At 38.3% G+C, this 19,911-nt stretch overlaps 3 protein-coding genes across 5 annotated transcripts; 2 read left to right on the top strand and 1 right to left on the bottom strand.

Moving 5' to 3' along the window:
* Window positions 1-235: 235 nt before the first annotated feature.
* LOC114532756 (katanin p80 WD40 repeat-containing subunit B1-like) lies at window positions 236-9,932 on the top strand. The gene is made up of 22 exons (XM_028554336.1): window positions 236-474; window positions 1,492-1,622; window positions 1,779-1,896; window positions 2,067-2,167; window positions 2,266-2,307; window positions 2,380-2,463; window positions 2,546-2,658; window positions 2,959-3,030; window positions 3,132-3,192; window positions 3,314-3,403; window positions 3,591-3,644; window positions 3,783-3,851; window positions 4,119-4,225; window positions 4,322-4,428; window positions 5,844-5,906; window positions 5,976-6,187; window positions 6,289-6,396; window positions 6,615-6,717; window positions 6,794-6,956; window positions 7,045-7,119; window positions 7,497-7,616; window positions 7,888-9,932. Exons 1-22 carry the CDS (start codon window positions 426-428, stop codon window positions 8,018-8,020), a joined length of 2,175 nt encoding a protein of 724 aa, XP_028410137.1. The 5' UTR covers window positions 236-425; the 3' UTR covers window positions 8,021-9,932.
* Window positions 9,933-10,375: 443 nt separating this feature from the next.
* Window positions 10,376-13,713, top strand: LOC114532717 (protein big brother-like). The gene is made up of 5 exons (XM_028554283.1): window positions 10,376-10,775; window positions 11,193-11,279; window positions 11,757-11,861; window positions 12,283-12,399; window positions 13,216-13,713. Exons 1-5 carry the CDS (start codon window positions 10,698-10,700, stop codon window positions 13,384-13,386), a joined length of 558 nt encoding a protein of 185 aa, XP_028410084.1. The 5' UTR covers window positions 10,376-10,697; the 3' UTR covers window positions 13,387-13,713.
* Window positions 13,714-15,381: 1,668 nt separating this feature from the next.
* Window positions 15,382-19,857, bottom strand: LOC114532718 (core-binding factor subunit beta-like). 3 transcript variants are annotated; one of them, XM_028554285.1, is made up of 6 exons: window positions 19,549-19,857; window positions 17,638-17,724; window positions 17,118-17,222; window positions 16,856-16,972; window positions 15,987-16,154; window positions 15,382-15,711 (listed from the first exon to the last, which is right to left on the bottom strand). In XM_028554285.1, exons 1-5 carry the CDS (start codon window positions 19,624-19,626, stop codon window positions 16,020-16,022), a joined length of 522 nt encoding a protein of 173 aa, XP_028410086.1. In that variant the 5' UTR covers window positions 19,627-19,857; the 3' UTR covers window positions 15,382-15,711; window positions 15,987-16,019. The 3 variants fall into 3 exon arrangements, with proteins under 3 accessions (XP_028410086.1, XP_028410085.1, XP_028410088.1); XM_028554287.1 differs by having other exon boundaries at window positions 15,383-15,711; window positions 16,065-16,154; window positions 19,549-19,855; XM_028554284.1 differs by having other exon boundaries at window positions 15,382-16,154; window positions 19,549-19,856.
* Window positions 19,858-19,911: the final 54 nt, after the last annotated feature.

The following is a 19,911-nucleotide window of genomic DNA, read 5'->3' as shown; positions in this document are numbered from 1 at the left end:
ATGCAATTATGACTTATAATTTAGCAATTCAGCTTATCAGTTTATTTATGTTTAATTAATTTTCCTTTAAAGGTATTTTCTGTGGTCCTAAAATATTTCAACTGGTAATTTTGTGAAATAAATTTATTAAATTTAGATAAAAAAAAGTCTTTTAATTCCATGTAAATTTAGTAAATTTCATTTTCAATGGATGGGCAGACTCCGCACCCTGAATGTACATTGGGCTCATATCACGAAAACTTGTCAGTTACTCAGTTTCATGACTTTTCAACGAATTTCTTGGACGTTTTGCTGCAGGATAAAGATTGCAAAAACCCAAGTAAATCCATAAAATCTAATGAAATCAAAACCGCATCTCTTTCCTTTTGTGCTATAAATGCTATTCCTTATGAAACCAAAAGAGAGTTGAAACCTGCAATCGAAATATGTCAGCCGTTTCCACCCGAGCCGTTGGCAAAAAGTGCTGGAAACAACGTGAGTATTTGTTCAAATTTTTCTCTTCTCGCTTACGATCACTATTCTGCCCGACTGCGATTCACATAACCGTCATATTTAGCTTATTTTAGAAGTAACCATGGGGTTTCTTTGTGTTTAACCTGGTCATTGTGGTTTTGGCGATCGATTCGTCTCATTCGCCGGTTTTTTTTCTTGTTTACATTACAAATTGTTATCTTTTTAAATTATTGTACTCTAGCATTTAAAAGTGTCCTCGAAAGATTACTTTGAATTTTGAATCAAGCGATGTACAATACAATTTAAAGGCGTATAATGTTTGGCAGTGATACTTGAACAATCGCAATTGTAAAACAACAGTTTCTGTCAAAAGCGAGATGCTTTGTTTACGATAAACAAACTCGGTAATCTTGTATTAAACGGCCAATTTCAGCCAATTTTCTGTTTGTCCCAACAGCATGGCTACAGGATTCAAATATCAGGGCTTTGAAACATGGGAAAAGGAGTATTTTAATCGCAATTTTCAAATATCACTTTCAGATTTACATATATATTGCACGAACCAGGAGTTGATATATTATATTGTCATTATCATCATAAGAGCCACGCTGTTGTGCAGGTGTATTTGAAATGCCTGCTAATTTGAAGAATTCTGCAGTATTTCTGCCTAGTCGGAAATCTGTAAAGTATTTTTTGACCTGGAGTGGATTGTATAAAGGCTGGACAGTAGTATCATGTTTTGACATTTTAGTTGGCCCTATCAAATATTTACACATTATTTACATAGTCCATAGTCTGTTTGGTGCCTGTCACAAGGATTTGGAATAAGATCTGATAAAAAATTGTGGCTTACGTACTCTACACAAGAGACCTTTTTCACAATGACGTCAAACACAGAAAGTCTGATGTAACACAAAGTTTGATAGATTGGCTCGATAGTTTTGTGGACCCAATCAAATTTTGTGTAACATCAGACTTTCCGCATTCAACATCATTATAAGAAAGGTCTATTGAATTAACTGACTAATTGATGTTTAGATGAATTTGTTGCACATGGTCATAATGTCAACTGCCTTGCTCTGGGACCAGCATCGGGCAGCGTCATGGTCACAGGTGGTGATGACAGAAAAGTTAACATGTGGATGGTTGGGAAACCAAATGTTATCCTGGTAAGTTGTGTTCAGGATGGTAGTTTTGATCTCTCTTGTCTATTAGTACTGTATGTAGAAAGAAGAGTGCCCTTTCCAAGTACAAAATGAGGTGAGCTTGTGTGAAAGTACTGACAATCTGTGAAAATCTTTAACAAGAACTTTAAATGTTTTCAGAGTCTTTCTGGTCATACCAGTCCAGTAGAAAGTGTCCAGTTCAACCCTCTTGAAGAAAGTGTTGTGGCTGGATCACAGTCTGGAACAATGAAAATCTGGGATGTTGAAGCTGCTAAAAGTATATGATTTAAAATTTATATATTCCTTACATAAATCCCTAAAACTTAAACTGGTAAACAAATTTACATCCTCCTGCATCCTCGCTACCCTAGGCTAGGGGAGAGGGTGCCCCCTAGTGAATCCATAGTTCTAAATTCTAATGGCACTAATGTGGCTATTTTGTTTCAGTCACGCGGACATTGACTGGTCATAAGTCCAGCATCAAGAGCACAGACTTTCATCCCTACGGTGAATACATAGCATCTGGCTCAATGGACACTAATGTCAAGGTGTGTAATATATAACAATGCATCAATCCAAAAAGGATATATTTTTCTCCAAACTGAAACATGCATAATGAATGCATTTCACGAATATTCTCTTTCAGGTCTGGGACATACGAAGAAAAGGATGCATAATGACATTCAAGGTGCGTAGATGACCTCGCTCTTCAAAGTTTTCCTCTTCATAATGACTGATGCATAAACTTTCATGTCGTTAGGGTCATACAGATGTTGTGAACCACTTACGGTTTAGTCCGGATGGAAGATGGATTGTCTCTGCAGGCGAAGACAGTCTATGCAAGGTATGTTTGTGTGAAAATGATGTTGCCTTATATAGTAAGTTTTACAATCTCACTCTACAGAATTCTATCTGTTGTTGTCAAGCTGTGGGATCTGACTGCTGGTAAGCAGTTATCCGAGGTGAAGCATGCTGGTCCAGTGAACACTGTTGAATTTCATCCAAAGGAATTTCTCATGGCAACTGGCAGTGGGGACAGGTATACTTCATATATACTTTGCTATTAATCACTCCTGGTCACCTCACCACTATAGTTCACTCCTCCCCCCATCTTACCCCACTCCCCCCCTTCCTTTTTGTCCCCCTCCATCCATCTTACCCCCTCCCTCCCTCCTTTTACCCACCTGCTCACCTCACTCACCTTTAATCCTATCCTATAATTCACTCCTCCCTCCATCTTATCCCCCTCTCTTTCCCCCTCCTTCCATCTTATCCCCCTCCCTCCCTTTTTGTCCCTCTGCTACCTTTGAAGTAACCTATCTTGAATCTATATTTATAGGACAATCAAGTTTTGGGATTTGGAAAAAATATGTTTAGTTTCATCAACTGACCAAGAATCTAATCCCATCAGGTTGCACTCGTTGATACGTTTTTACCGAACGCTGAATATGTTTTTAATATTTATTTTTTGTCGAATTTTCTTCTAATATTGTTTTTTTTTATTCCATGAAGGGCCGTGGTGTTTCACCCGGAAGGACAATGTCTTTTCAGTGGCGCCAACGATTCGTTAAAGGTTTGTTTCTAGAAAATAATACAACAAGACACTTGATATGAAAACTACAATCTGTCGCTCTGAGCATCTCCCTTTAGCCATATGCACATAATGAACTGTGATGATCTGTTTTTTGCTGTAGTTGTATGGTTGGGAACCGTTGCGATGTTTTGACAGCTTTTCAGTGGGATGGGGCAAAGTATCCGATATGGTCGTTGCTTCAGAAAAACTGGTGCGTTCCTGGTTTAGTGATGCGTTTGAAATTGATCAAGTCTATTTCTCGTTCTTCTGAATTGCTTAATTATAAACGATATGAAAGCAATTGATATCCCCCTAAAAAGCCTCGTGAACGATTGTTGTTTTATGCGTTTATTTACATTGAGAAACGCGACTTTACGATGCTTTACGATGTTTTTCAGATCGCCGCTTCGTTTTTCCAAACGAACGCTTCAATTTGGGTGTCAGAATTCCAGGTAGGACGGCGCATTGTACTAGCTCAGTCGAGAGACATATTATTGAGAAAGGCATTTCATAGTTAGCATTTGTTTTACGATTTTTACACTGTACAGTATTCGGAAGAGCGTTTCTAAGACGATATTTTTTGTGTATAGAACGTTGAAGAGATGGTTTCAAATTTCGAGGAATTGCACGTGAACGATAAGGAACCACAAGTCGCTCAGGTGGGTTTCGGCAGCATGACAATCCAGTTAATTATATGGCATTCAAGCTCAGCAACTTCCGATCTGAGGTCGGAAGTTCAAGGGTCGAACGGTTGAATGAAACGAAAACCGCTTAGGTCTAGACAAGCCCCGACTGTGACCGGCAAGTTTAGATCCGATGAAAAGTGGCTTTGTAGGGAATAGAAGTGAACTGCATGTGTGCAATCATCATCTGGCGTTTTGATGTTTCAACGTTTTGTTCCAACAGCCTTAATTTATCATCGTCAGGTTGCACGACCGACTACCGGAGCGAAGCCTAACGAAGAGAAGAAAACGAGTCCGCAAAGAAAAGTGTTTGAAACAAAACGGCCCGTTACTACTTCATCTAAGACGAGGTATGCGTGTACATACGTCAACGCGAAGATCTTCTTAGAACCGCGTGCGCGTTTTGTGATCAGTGCCACTCTTATGCTTTTACTTTTTCTGCGCAGAAAAGGCAAAGTTGAACAACAAGCTGAGAAAAAGCCGAGTACACCTGTCAGGAAGTCGCCAACCGAAGATAACTACGGCCAGGTTTTTACACCACGATCGGCTTTGGGTGAGTAAACAGTATATATGGCTGTATATAGTAGTCTAGATTAGTCTGTAAGATATGGCACTGCGTTAGATGCAAACTTGCGATATAAACTCGCTATGACTACGAGTACGAGATTCGTCATTCTCGCGCGTTTTTAGTGCAAAGTTTGAGAAACTTTGCAGTATTGTGATGAGTGGCGAAAATTCAAACGAGTCAGTAAGTCAGTCAGTCAGACAGTCAGTCAGTCAGTCAGTCAGTCATAGTGTAAACTTTACGGGGGGTAGATTGATTTATGCGTATAGTACCTTTTTGTATATGATCAGTAATTTAAAGTTTTTAAATCAGTTTAACTTGCTTTATTTATTAATTCTCTACATCCTTTTTGCTAAGTTCACCAAAATATTGAGGAATTTTGACCGTTACTGTAAATTTTGAAGCATTGCTTTTCCGCGGTTTGGGTTTTGTTTCAAAGGGATTTGCGCAGATTTGCCCCCGGAACACCCGATTTTTTCCTATACGTCGCAACTGCGCATGTGCCATCGAGCCTTCAACATTATTCACGATGTAAAGAAACGAGGAGCGACGACCATTGCTTCAAAACATTCCGGGCGTAAAAATCGTGCAATTCTTTGAGAATCTACGCAATTTATCAACTTATGTTATGAATTACGAGCATTCAATTCGACACAAATATAATTTGGAAGGTTTATTCCGTAAATAGAGCTACTAGGAAGAAACGACGCTGTGTTGTTTATGTATTGATAGATCTCTTACACGAATGACGAATATATATTATGTCGATATATAGCAAGTCGATACCTGGTATTCTGCATACAGTACATAAATGATACTATACAAAACGGACATTTTGTGCAGTAATCAAATCATTTTGGCGGTATACAGTATTGATTATAAGTATATTGTTTTGTATCGATTTAGCTACGCGTCGAAGTATCTATTTACATTATTTACAACGCAACTATTTTGGCTATTCTTATGAAATGACGATAAATTGTTGCCATCATATGAATGTAGTGAATGTAGTCACAGTTGTTTGACGAAGAAAAGAGACTAAACTGAGAAAATCGCGTCCGGTTTACATGGGCAACTAAAATTATAATTTAATAGTGACAGTATCCGCGGCTAACGTAACTTGAGTACTTTGAGTAATTTCCTTTTGATTAATGTTTAACCTAGTTCATTATATTTTTACTGGCATAAGTCAAAATGTTTATGTTGGGAAAACGTGTTGCTTAGGTATTTAATACAGGGCATGAAAACTTTGCACTATCCTTGGATCCCTAGTTTGCTTACGCCATCAGCCAAAACTCGTAGTCGTTGGGCTTTTGAGTACGAAATTTGCCAAATGACATCCAGGCAACACACCCAGGATAAACTGCTGATTTCTTGTAATATTTTCCGTGTTTCATTCTCAGAACGTTCCCCGCCACCGCGGGCAAGATATCCTTCACAAGCGAACGAGCCACAGCCGCAACAAGGTAAAATGCATGTTCGGTGACTAACCGTCGTATCATCATCATCTCTGACGACGAGGTCTTTCTTCGTAGAAAATAACCCAGAAGAAACAAGAGACGAACCCGCCGTGAGCAAGCCTGAAAAATTACCCGCAAAGAATGCGCCTGAGAAACCCCAGAAAAACGTGCCTGAAAAAATTCAGAAGAATGTCCCGGAAAAAGCCGTTAAACAGCCAGCGCAAACAAAACCCCAGCAACCACCTGCATCAGCGCCACCGGCATCCAAAAAAGCTCAAGATAGAAAGGTAAATCCCTGGTATTCCCCCTCGTATGCCCTCTCGTATTCCCCCTCGCCCGCGATACCTGGTTGCTTGAATCAACTGCACGAGTCCTTGTCTCGTTTCAGGTCCCGTCTCCCGAGGAACCCGATCATATTCATTCTGGTAAACCAAGCACTCTGGTTCCATCTGAACGTAATAAACCCGCTGGTTTATATATGGAAGATTTCCTGCCCGTGAGTCGGAGAACTTTTACTTTCATCTTTGGAATGAAGATCTAATTTAGTATACAGCAAGAATAGAGTGTGTAGGAGACGTGTGAACAGTCGAGGAGCCTGAGGATTCCTTCATTAGGACGTCCTTACTGGAGGAAGAACGGTTTAGATCTGATAGAGCTAGGCAAAGCTAGTTTAGCTTGTGACACGACCTGGCGTGACAATTCCTTTGCTTGCAGGATAACGACGTAAGCCAAGTAAAGAAAGAGATCAATCCAGATCGGGATATTCCGTCAGCACCAAAAATCACCGATGCCGAAGCGGCGAATGTTATTCAAAAAGGTGCGGCGCTTTTTTTTACTTCAAAACTTGAACTAACGTGAATAACGTGAAAGATGCTGAACGATACTTCTTTCAGGTCATACGCCTTTCAATGCTGTGATTTCAAACAGACATAGAAATCTTAACATGGTGTGGAGGCAGTGGAAAGACGGTGATATCAAGGGTGCTGTACAGCTCGCGATCAACATGAACGATCAATCAACTTTAGTTGATTTTCTCAGTGTTCTTTCTCTGAAACAGTAAGTGGACACACGTGGATGCATCTTTACGTGTTGTTCAATGGTTTACGGTTTAGAAGCGAAGTTTATCGCGTTCTCATGTTTTTAGAACACTGTGGACATTAGATCTTTGTTCTGTTGTTCTACCAAATGTTCGAGATCTCTTAATTAGTAGATATGAAAGGTGGGTGGTCACTTTCTTTCTTGTGCATGATCATCACAAAGCGTGTTTTCTTGACGCCCTAAGCAAAAAGCCTGACTTTTACATTAGCATCGAGATGCCTTTGATTCCTCCTCGTAGGTTTCTAGTCCCTCATTACCATTCTGATCCTTTCATGACCCCCACCATAATCCATCAGTATCCCCTTGGTTTCTAGTCCCTCATTACCACTCAGATCCTTTCATAGTCCCCACAATAATCCATCATTATCCCCTTCTCAAACCATCACTATCCATCATTACCTCCCTCTATCCACCATTTTCCCTCACAATTATCCATGATTATCCTCCACCGTTATCCACAATTTTTCTCAGTACATTATTCCCGTATTCGCTGTGTAGTTACATTCAAACCGGAGCCTCGGTCGTGAAGCTCGTACTAAGAAATTTCGCTCCGGTCATAAAAAGCAACATGGCAGCCCCCCCGGTCGCGGTCGGTGTTGACGTCGTCAGAGAAGAACGGTGAGTTTTAAGACGGTAATTTAAACTACGGTAGTTGTGGTGGTAAGGGGATCTCTCTAGTATATATTAAGATCATTGCATTTCCTTGCGGTTAAGATATGGTCATTGAAGTGTAAATACCAACATATGGTCAGGTAAGTTTCGCACGGAATGCATTAGGTTCACTAAAGAGTTTGTCGACAACTCCTCAGGGCGCCTTTCATACAAATAGCATCTACCGTAATCACATCGTTGTGTCCACGGTTCATGAAGGAAGTCCTCAATTGTTTAGATTTCAAAAATGTCAGAGCTGTCATGCACACCTGATGTCATTACGTGGTGTAATTCAAACCAAGTTGAACGTCCCGGGCCGAAGCGGCAGCCTGTATCGCGAATTGTCGCTGCTCTTTTCATCCCTGGACTGAATTTTCAACAACCACGGGTCCCGTTCCTCCGCGGCACGAAGCCACCAGCCATTAACCCGATCTCAATTTTTCGTCTTGTGCGCTTTCAAGACGGCTGTTATGTGTGAACAGTGTTCTCTACAGTACCGCCGGCGGTTTGTTTTTCATGCGCTGTCCGGTCACATTCTCTAGCTTAGCTATATTTCCGCTAGACACGAAGTAAATAATAATTCAATTCAACTTTGCTAAAAACGTGGGATATCTAGCGCAGATGCCTTCGCTCATGTCGCGTCCTTTACGATAAAAAATGTCGCATTGGTAGTTACAGATGATAGTACATGTTGAGGCCTATCAGCCGACTCTTTCAAGCCTCAAAGTAGATAGTTATTGGTACGAGGCCTGCGTGAAATTGCTGGAATTTAAGTTATGAAAACCTTTGGTTGAGAATGTATTTGTGTCGAACTTGGAGACATACTCGCTGTACGGCCCTTCAAGAAGGACATTCATGAAGAAAAATATCATCAAGTATCCTGCAAAAAAAACCTTTCCTGCTGAAATTCTTGGTTACTCGAATGCACTCAGAGCAAAATCACAATATATGGAACGCTTAATTTATGATCGCCTGAATTTACCGTCGCACGTGCATGAGGCGAAGAACTTGTAGATAAAAACACTCCATGATAATTGTAGAAATGTGTATTTGTTAAAAGAACGGGTTTAAACTTTAAACACTTTTTAATTACACATAAATCAACTCGATACATAAAAAAAACAACCAACACTAGCTACTTAATTGAAGATCACTCCGGGTAAAGATTTTGCTGCTGTAAACAGGCTTCTCAATTTTGTTCGTGGATGTGGAGTTAATTAACAGAGTTTTTTTCTGATAATTTGTTCATGATTGACGCAAGCGTGGCGTATGGTCGAACTTCTCATCGTTTAAAGAGCGGTCCTTGTCTCGTGTAGTAAAATATAACAGCAAGTTTTATAAACTCAAGTCTTTAAAAACCTGATCGCTGCCGTATACGTGGTACAATACTCTTTCTCAGAACGCACTTCCATGAAAAGCAGTAGACATAATCTAATAATATGCGTTAACATTACAGCGTCTAGCAAATTACTGCAATATATCCTGTCGTGAAAAGATGGATTTTTTACCTAGATGAAAATCGCACGTCTGTCTATGAATGGATTATAACGCTTGACAAACCGGCGTTATTAGACCGTTGTGTTTGAACAATCGTAATCCCTGGATAATCCAATAAAGTGTATTTATATACGGTCGTATTTTTAATTTCGTCTGTACTCCCACCGTATTCAACTAATTTTTATAAATGTATCACGTTGCAATGTAACCAACAGTCCAACATAGCCCGCGCAGTAATTTGACTTAAGTTAGCTTACAGAACGTGCTTCCGTTGACCTATGAATATTATATTCATTTATATCAGTTGAAGTAGAGTTTGTTTGCGCATAATATCATGAATTAGGGCATTTAAGAATGTGACATTTATACTATCAACTCATTTAACATTTGCACGCATATGCTACTTTTTTTTACCCTGGATTGTGTCTGTTATCCAACAGGGATGAATTGACTCCCAAACAGCACTGTGTCTGTGTTTTTTAAAGGCTTTTTTTCAACATCTCTCTGATAATCCGATATCTTGCATATTATAACCGTACATTACATGAGTGTATATCCATTTAAACTGCCACCAGCGACACAGACGAGGATTTAATAACGTTGCACAGTTATCTTAGAATGAATATTTAAAAAAAAATAATGCAGGACAGGACAGGACACGTACTCTCGATGTGTGAGATGTGTGAATCAACGGTCTAAAGTCGATGCCACGTTTTCATTCATCGTGATAACCATCTTGCAGCAACCAACCCTAAGGCATTTTGATCGGATGAAGGCATTCACAGGGAGCTTATGAGTTGGTCGTTGTGATGATTGAAGGAGTGCGCTGCATGGGTTTGCGTGGAATGAAGGGGTAATATGCACCCTGCCATTCCTTCATTGGAGATTTATAATATAATAAGTAGTAAAATAGTTCTGATGAATATTTGGGCGTCTTCTGCCTTTCTCCTTTTTGTTAAGAATTATCGCATTTGCACATCAAACACTTAAAAATTACAACTTTCTTCAGACCGCTGTCAAAAACGACTGCTCGACGACGGTCCACGAGTAAGCGAAGATCAGACATTGGCTGGCATTACTGAATGACCTATTCCTAAATTAGATTTGGAAAATTAAGTCCAAACTGCTGACATCTGCTGACATGCGATCTTTGATTTATCTGAAATAAATCAAATTATTAAAACGACTGATTTTTTTTCTGCTCATCTTACATCAAAACACCACAACAACCCTCTTTACCGGCCGGTCGATTTTCTGATAAATTTACATTCCGTGGTTAACCACGTTGTTTCCTGCACGAGATCCAATGTTTTTCCGGAGAATAAAACGCACTTGTTGTAGAAGTACATATTAGTGCAAGGCTCTCGCGTTTAGTTTCTGTATGTGTTTACGTCTGAACCTGTTTGACAATTTCAATGCGTTCATATCATCACCCAACCTGGGGAGTCCCTAGAACCTCCAACGACCATAGCACGAGTGATTCTCAGTGATTTAACAACAGTCAAAGCATCTACGGTCTACGGTACGACTCGCAAAGCCCGTGTATAAAACATGCCTCGTGTGGTCGAAAATCAGCTGGGGAAGTACAACACAGATCCTCTGTTTAAACAATTGCGGGCCCAGTCAGAGGTTTGTATTTGTTTTTTTTACGTTTAAGCATGTTTATTCAATTGATACAGAAACGTTAATTTGTCTTTTAGGTATTAGCCCTCGATAATTGGTTAAAATAACAATATAAACATTGCAGGTCAAAAAGATTATACATCTTTGAAACTGTTCATCTACTCTGGTCGCCTCGCTTTCGTGATATATTGAGTTTTGGCAGTTCTGCATGCTTCACCGTTTCACTATAAGTCCCATGTTTTTGTAATGTATTTTCATCTGATCTTGACGGTTTGTGTGAAAATGAATTATTAGATTATAAGATGTGGTTTACCACAACCTTGCATTACTTTAGTATAACACCTTTTACAGCTAAACTTCCATCAATTGTACTACGGTTTATTTTCATCCTTTGTCAACTGTAATTTTACATTCCTATTGTAGATTAGGTACACTGGTTACTGTAATTGCTCTCAGGAAGAAAGACGAATACGTTTTTGTACAGATTGCTACGAAGGAAACACTAAAATAGTACGTGTATTTCATTGCCTCACTCAGTAATTATAATTCGTCTTCTGAGCCGCTATCAATGTTCCTGTCACCTTCCGTGGTAACCTTCCTTGGTATCTAACACCTAGCACATGATCTACATTCCTAGATCTGCCGAAACTTCGAGGCCGAGCAAAGGTTCAAATCACATTACTCGTATTTCCAAGTATTGTTTATGAAAATCATATACACCGTGTCTTCTTCTGTAAACTAAAGGAGAAGCTTCCCAGATTAAACTTTACTACAAAGCGCATTCTCAATGAAACTAATAGTCGACGTTTCAAGACAATATTTATCAGGAATTTTTTTCATAGCAATGCATGCATGGTTAGACTATATTCTCTTGAACCACACTTGGTTTCGCCATATGGTTTTTTTTCTGTTCTCACTCTAGTGCATACTTCACACATATCCTTAATTTTGTATTGTGTACACTTTTTATTTCCATCAATCGTTTAGGGATTTCTACGCAATGGTGTAAACTTACCCTTGTGTTTTCCGAAAGCTCCAGACTCGCAGTATACCACTGCAGAGTACGTTGACTTCATCCGTGAGCCAGGAAAGGTACAGTCAGAGACTTATCGAGTTTGTCATATCAATGTTTTCTATTTTATTTTCAATAAGGAAGTCTCTCTAGACTCTCTACCTCACAATTCCATCTTCGAATACTTGTACTAGTAGATGTTTGCATGCAGATTCCTATAGTGCATTGAAATATACTTTTATTTTGCAACACTAGATGGTTGAATGTTTTATTTTTATGGTTTATATACGTATACATACACCGCCACGGAGTAATCCGTAATGAATGTAATCTCAAGCATTCAGAGTATCCCCTAACTGCAAATCACGATGATGTAAACAAGACTTCTGTACCTTCAAAATTGGAGATATTCTATCTAGTTATTCCATTGAATATATCAGTGGTAATCTTGTGTATAATCGCGTTTTTCCTAAATCTGACCGACACTTCTTCCCTCCGCAGGTATTTCTGTTGGCGCCGCTCATTTTCAATGGCGTGTGTGTGAAATTTTACGGCTGGTTGGACGTGGAAGCATTGCGCGGCTTTGGATGTTTGGAGTTTGACGAAAAATCCGCACAGGTAATCTTTATGGTTGTATATATAGAATATAGACAAGGGAGATTTCAAGAGATTTAGAATAAAGTTACAAGCAGCAACAGGCTGTGGACAGTATTTGTCTCCACCTTATACAAAAGTTCTTAAATCTTGTATATGCACGTCATAAACCATTTGAAGCTTTGAGGCTTTTGAGCTGTCTCGCCGCGAGCATCGTCTTCTCACCATTACTGCTGATCTGAATATGCACTGGATTATATGGACAGATTATTCTTTTATGTGTCTCCATGCAAGAGCCACCGCGTTAATTAAGGAGGATCAAACGAGCGTTGAATTTCTGAGCTGGTTAAAAAATTATTGTTTTCAACTTTTTTACAGCGACGAATCAGATTTACATACTGTAGTCACCAGTGACTTCGACTACGACATAAAAACTGTGGTATCTCTAAAGTCTTAACTGCCCGCCTGGAGACGGTTACACCTCTCTTGAATGAGTTAACTTGAGTATTATGCACTGAATATGTAGTTGTAAACAGTGTCTTTGTATTAAGGTTAAAAACATTTAGTTCGCTTCTTGAATAAAACGATACTGAGACTTGCTTTCTATTTTGAACTTATCCACCGTTTGAGCTAAACGGGCTTGATACAACCGGTCCCTGGTTTTATAGTATGAATTTCCTATCCGTTTCAAGTTGCTCTCAAAGTTTCGTATGCAACGACGGGATTGACAAATACGTAATGATGCATTTTTTTTCAGTCGGCAATAATATTATCACGTCAATAGCAATGCGTCATAAAGAAATGCAGACAATCTTAAGACACGAATTCTTTATCTTTTAGATTGAAGACGAGTTTTTACGAGAAACGTTGAAACGAAAATACGGAAGTCTTGAGGCAGCATCTGCCATCAAGGCTTTCGATGGCCTATATTTTTCACCTTCTGAGGTTCCACCTCGCAGCAGTTGCATTTATGATTGTCGTAGAGTGACAAATAACAGATATAGTGTTTAAAGTATATCAGTTGTACCTCCCGTGAAAAATCCATTTTCCCAGAAATATGTAGTGGAAAATGGAGATTGTATTATAGTCGTATACGTTAAGGATAGCGTCTCTTGACAACTGAAAGATGAAAAGATTATTGGCCTACTGCACTGTCTCATTTATTGGCCTACTGCACTGTCTCATTTCTCAAGATTAACAAAGACCGCTCTCATTTAGGTCAAGTTAATTAACTCGTATCTCCATATGGTGGATTGATCCAAGATAAAATTTGAGGAGTGCTTTTATCACAATACGAATATTTTGTTACATGCACTTATTAGAAGGATGTATTTTTTCGGGAAGTATCTTAATAAATCAATTAGTTTTTTTTAACTTCACTGTAAAGAATGATGGTTTCCATGCAATATGCACGCTTATCTCTCACGCGTTTTAGTTTAAATCGCATTGCATAACCTATGCAGTTGACAACAATGTGTCATATGTGGATGAGCATTATTGACAGGCTAATTTACTACTTGCAAGAAGCGGTTAACCAAATCTTTCATTTTTTTACCGCGTGTTATGTAAATGTTTCGCGCGCGACTTTAAGAGGCGATGCATATGGCTTCCTTCCTTCACCCGTGTTGTTTGGTAAAATGCTGGGTAGTGCATGGATAAAATGCTGTGCGTCAAGGACGATACGTACAAATTGTGACCCATCTCTTTCACAAACTAAATGCATAATTTGTTTCTGAGAAACAACAGTTTCTAATACTGTTTTAAGTATATCTTTTTAATATTAATTTACAAAAATCTGGTAGTTTCTGAATGATGTTAATGAAAATAACTTTGCATGACATCGTGGCATGCATGCGATTGTCTAAAATAGACGAAAAACCTCTTGAAATTTCGACCTGACTATGAGGGTCATCGTTTAGCATCTATCCTTTACGGATGAAAGATAAACTCTTCTAAAAATGCAGTTGATTACAAGAATAATTCTTGTGAAATTTCTGGGAGAAATTAAGAGTTATTAGGCATGACCACGATACAGGACTGAATAAAACGACACACTGCAAGTTATTCTCAGGTTGCAGATATACAGTCATTTGTTGAGTTTCTTGGAAACGGATCGCTCTGGCTTCCTGTCACAGCAAAATAATGAACAAATGCCACAGGAATGTACATTAAAGAGTTGTAAACACGCTACTTGTGACGAAGACTTGAACTTCGGTAAACTTCAAAGTTCCCTGAAATGAAGTTTGGTTTTACACTAAAACCTCACTTCAAAGCCGATTTCATAAATTTAAGTGTTCGTCAACAACAAGAACATATAAGATGGTCTCGTTGAAAAGAAGTCGCGTAATGAGTGAGATATCACATGCGTTCACTCCGAAAACTATTTCAAATGTCAAAATGTCATGACCAGCCTGGTTCATCTCAAATGCTTTGTTACTGATTATTCAGAATGCTTAATTCATGGAAAATGAATTCCAATGGAATTCCTACACTCCGTGAGAGTGAATAAGCTTTCAGGACACGGGCAATAGTCTTTGTGTCAAATTCAATGTCTTAGAAGTTAAACCTGCGATGATTTCTTCGATGCAAGTTTACCACATCGAAGACTAAATTACCGAAGAACTCGTTTTTTTTTATTTTTTAATAATGAACATTTCCGTAATTCATACTGCGTTTCCTGATGGGGATAAGCTAGATTGTCAACTCTTTTTATGTATAATACGAGTTGAAGAAAGACGTTTTATGATTATTTATTATTTTGGTGATGGACGTACGTGGAAGTATTTGAGTTAAGGCATGTTCACATGTTGTATTTTTTTTGCCAAACGCGAACCGATGAAAAAAGAGCTAGCTATACAACCAAATTACGACTAATGAATCATACGAGGATGAACGTAAACGACATATGGAAAACAGGCCTATATAATCTTTCAAATGATGCATGTCATAGCTATACCTTTACGAGGAATAGACATTTTTTAATCATCCATATTGAAAAGTGTTTACATAAGTTTTCATGCACGTAGCTTATAGGATGATGAAATCGATATCATAGTTTAAAATAATTTAATTAATATAATATAATATAAATGCTTTCGATATTTACAAGGGAATATTTTTACAAAATTTCAGCAATCATGCATTATTGTATTATGACTCATTTCCAATTCTTGTGTTATATGTACGTCAAGATGATGGCTTGTTTTTGGTGTGCTGACCCAGTTTATTTGCCTGTTTGTATTCGTTAAAATCATTTCAAAAATTACAAGTGTTGTATAATATGCGTGATTCACAGCTGCTGAGGGCTTGTCATCGCTACATACGAGTGTTCTGAACCTATGCAAAAGACAAAAGATGTATTTATTAGGTTCTTTCTCTTTCTCCATATTCCTGCAGAGGACTTCTACCCGTATTAGACTTATCTATTCTGCTTTGTACCAATTTGTGTGAAACCTTTTGAACTGCTGGTGGTGAAGTGAATTTGATCCTATATAGACTATGAAAGACTTAATCTCTTAATCCATCTTTTCCTTGGGCGACCCTCAACCTCCTTCGGGCTAAAACTTGCTACACAGTCACAAAGAATTAACTCGTATATTATGTTATTTTACTTTTCTGTGGCGTCAATGATCTGGTGTTGATGGCTAGACTTTGCGCAGAAAAGGTCTTACAGCCTGTGTGAAGCTTACTTCAGAGGTTTCGCTTCGTATTTTTTCTTGAAATTCTTCCAGTTTGATATTCGCTTTTCTCAAAGTCTCTCTCATTATTTCGTCTTCAACCTATCGTAATGAAAACTTTCTTTAACTCAACGATAATTTCTGTTTGTGATTATGAAACAGATTAATCTGAAGTTGCAAAAGAGGCTGGTAATGATGATCTTGGCAATGCATCATGGGCCGAAACCAGCCCCGTGATGCATTGTAAATCTTGTCCAGTAACCAGTTCTCCGCTGCAACTTCGCGCACTCGCTCCTCAATCATTATTCACTCCCCAAATGAACTCTAATGGCATTCCCTTGCCTTAATGCAGTCGTTAGAAAGTTTTTTGTCCTGCAAATCCTAGCTGATGATGACGAAAATCAACAGTCTGTACAGGCAGGCCAGTGTTCCTTGACTAAGCATTTGTGACTAGTTCACTTGCTGGTTTGACAGTGGAAAATTCTTCCTTGACAAGTTTATTTCTGACGTTCATCATTTGCTTGAACGCAGTCGTCAAAATTTAACAAAGTTTATGAGGTTTCTCTCTTATACAAGCAGCTTTACTGTCTTTGATAACTTCATTCACTTGTTGCTCGAACACATAAGAAAATCTCCTTGTTAAAGGGGATGACATTTTCTGAACAATTCAGGTTCCTTGTTAAGGATAACTTGTCAGTTCTCTCACATGTACACACGGGCAAATATAGCTTGTCAAGAGAACATGTCTGTCAGTATAAGAGGCAAGGCTATATAGAGTGCACTATAGCTATATGAAAACAAACCTTTGCTCTTTCCTCATCAAAGATTATATAACCAACACCATCTAACTTGATTATGTTTAACCACCCAACAAATATCACACATACACCATTCATTATGAAAGGACTTCGTAGAAAGACCTAGAGAATAAAATCTATGAATTGGTATACCTTTTGAAACAAATGGGAATGTACACCATTCGTTGCTTCAAGTCTTAATATATATAAATCTTAAATGATTGTTATCACATCATTCTAGTTACTTAAGAAAGAAGAAGAATTGTACTTTGTCTTTTTCTCTATAAAAATCAACATTCTCCGGTGGAATAGTCTGTGTGTCGCTTTGCTTTGGGAAGACAAGTTCGATATTAACTCCAGTCGCTGTGAACGCCTTTGAATAAAGCATAAAATTATTACCATTGAAAAAGATATCAATAAACCTATAATGGTCTTGTTGGATCTTGTATTTTTGCATAGTTCCTCCCTGAGTCATGTTGTATAAGATTGCATGTATGCTAGATAACTAAACTTAGGTAGGACCTTATATACTGGATCTATCAGTGACTTACTCAAAAGGATGACACCCTTTTTTGATGCATGTATTCAATGCATTTACCATATTTTACTTGTTTGGTTAGGTCTGTCATTTCTTTGCAGCTGCTGAATTCAATAGTTGTATCTATGTACAACACATTCTTCAAAATCTCCCATTAATTTTTATTGTAGAATACGTTAAAACGTAATCAAAAAGTTGAAGTGAATTATTTTGTTTGTCATACCACAAATTTCCAAAGGAGAATACTCACAATGGAAGTGTTTCCTTCCCTACATTCTGTTTGAAAGCGAAGCTGACGCTCTTCTAATGGTCTATCTCTGTAACCCACGTATTTTATCTAAACAAATGCAACGTTAATTGAGTGTTTTTCTAAACTAAACTGTTTTAAGAATACTTGAAACGTTTATTTAATTCTACTGTCATTATTGTGCAAGTTAGAGTGAATTAAGCCAAGGAGAATTGTAGGGTGTACCTCTTGAAAAGATCATAAACACTTCACTTGACCAGTATTGTATGTATTTAACTAGAAATACCCAACTATTCTGAATATTAGGGTGTATTAACGCTTGAATATACTTGGGAAAAAATTGAGTGTTCGTTGTTGAAAAACTGTTTTAAGACAGGATTATCAATTAGAAAGTTCATTTTTATGGCAACGTCGCAAATTATTCCTCGTTGTTCTGCAGATCTGTTTATTTGTCAAGATTTGAGTCTTCTACTAAATAATTATGATTCTGTGCAATTTCAGATTTATATGTGTCATGATGATAGTCTAGACTCGGTTTTTGGAGATGACTATATTTGTAAGGAGTTCAGCAAACGGATGACAAGTGTTTGTAAACGAATGTCTGGGTCGGCTTCTTTGCTCGCATGCATGGGCCATAATAGTATAAATCTTGCAACCTGGCCTTTGGAAAATGAAGGAGAAGCAGCCTTGAAATCATATTAAATTATCTAAGTTATTTCTCTGATGGCTTAAATCTAGAGTCAACAACACATACACAAGGTCAGCAGTGACAATATCATCAGACTGACTTCTCTGAGTTTACATCCGGCAAGACGTCTGATCAAAATGTGCCGTTTGTAAGAGTGTCCCAGCTTGTTGCCACTGGGATTTACGATGAACTACTGCATCGATAAACAATAGTTTATGGGAAGTGTAGCATGCAATGGGAAGGTAGTTTTTTAACATTTCCTACCTTCTTAACACGACTACAAAAAAGGGGATGCAAATAATAGGCAGGTATTTTAATATTCTTCAATCACTTCAGTGAAGTGAACTTGGCCATGCTGAATTGTTTTTTCGCATGTCTGTAAACGAATTCCCAGAGGAATCGTTGGGAAGGCATCCGGCCTTACTTTGTCGTTTTTCTCTCGTTCAAGTAAACATTCTTAACAATGCTTAAAAATATCCAATATCGCAGCAAAGAGTCAAGTGGTTGTAGCCTGCTGTACGTTCCGACAAGGACAAGGTTGTCGATAACAGCAAACATTTCAAGTTCAAAAACATTAATTTTCTTCTTTTTCTATTCCATTCAATATTTTCTAGCCAGGCAGATACAAGTTCACATGGTTAGAAAAGCGATTTGTACGACAACTTTGCTCACACTTTAACAGGGATTGTAGCCATGATAAAGGAACCTGCTTGAGGGTCGCTCGGTGGCTGGCATGCATTCAGTGTCCACGTCTTCACATTTATGCATATATAAATTTCCTGTTTTTTCACATTCATTTCGCCAGAGACATCCTGGGTAGGCAGATGGCAGCCATGCATTCAAACAAGACAAAACAACTTATAGCCAGGAGTTTCTTTCGTGTTAAAGAGCGATGTAAAATCGTGTAAGGTCTGAAGAATTTTTTATTTAATAATAACAAGATATCGAACCCGACGCTACATATCCCCGGATCCAAAGACTTTGCGTACAATTTTTCAATTTGGAACAATGTACAATTATAATGTACATTAAATAAGTTAATTAGTGTAGTGTTTGACTTCTAGTTCCTAAAACGAACTGCACAGTTTATATGAGGACAGTCACAGTATATTTATAGTAAATGAAACAATCAGTTTCTTTGATTATATTATCAAAGATATGGGGATAAATACAGTATAACATCTTTGCATGTTAACTAATATATAAACACGTCTTCAGCAACTTACCTCAGTCTCTCGCGAGAGTTTCTGAAAGATATCATCGTTCTGAAACCTCTCGCTTTGGTTTGCAACAACTCGGGGCATTTTCACGGCACCGTTGGAAGTTCCGACGGCAAGCAATTCCTGATGCTTCGAGATTCAAGCATAGCCAGTTTGGGACGCTGCATCACAAGTCAAAACACTCTGCAGTCGGAGCAGGTTGATAATGTAAACATACTAGCAAACCTTGCATACATAAACTCACTGTACATAATCAGGGTATCCCACGTAATGTCTAAAGTGCGTTTGAAACTGCGAGCGTTGTTCCTGCTGTATTCCTATTGGTTGCATCGTCATCGCTGGTCCTTAGTGACGTGCACGAAGAATTTA

The sequence above is a fragment of the Dendronephthya gigantea genome, unplaced genomic scaffold (assembly GCF_004324835.1).
Source record: "Dendronephthya gigantea isolate DGI-Jeju-01 unplaced genomic scaffold, DenGig_1.0 000080F, whole genome shotgun sequence".
NCBI classification, from domain to species: domain Eukaryota; kingdom Metazoa; phylum Cnidaria; class Anthozoa; order Malacalcyonacea; family Nephtheidae; genus Dendronephthya; species Dendronephthya gigantea.
This window is presented reverse-complemented; position numbering and strand designations above follow the sequence as displayed.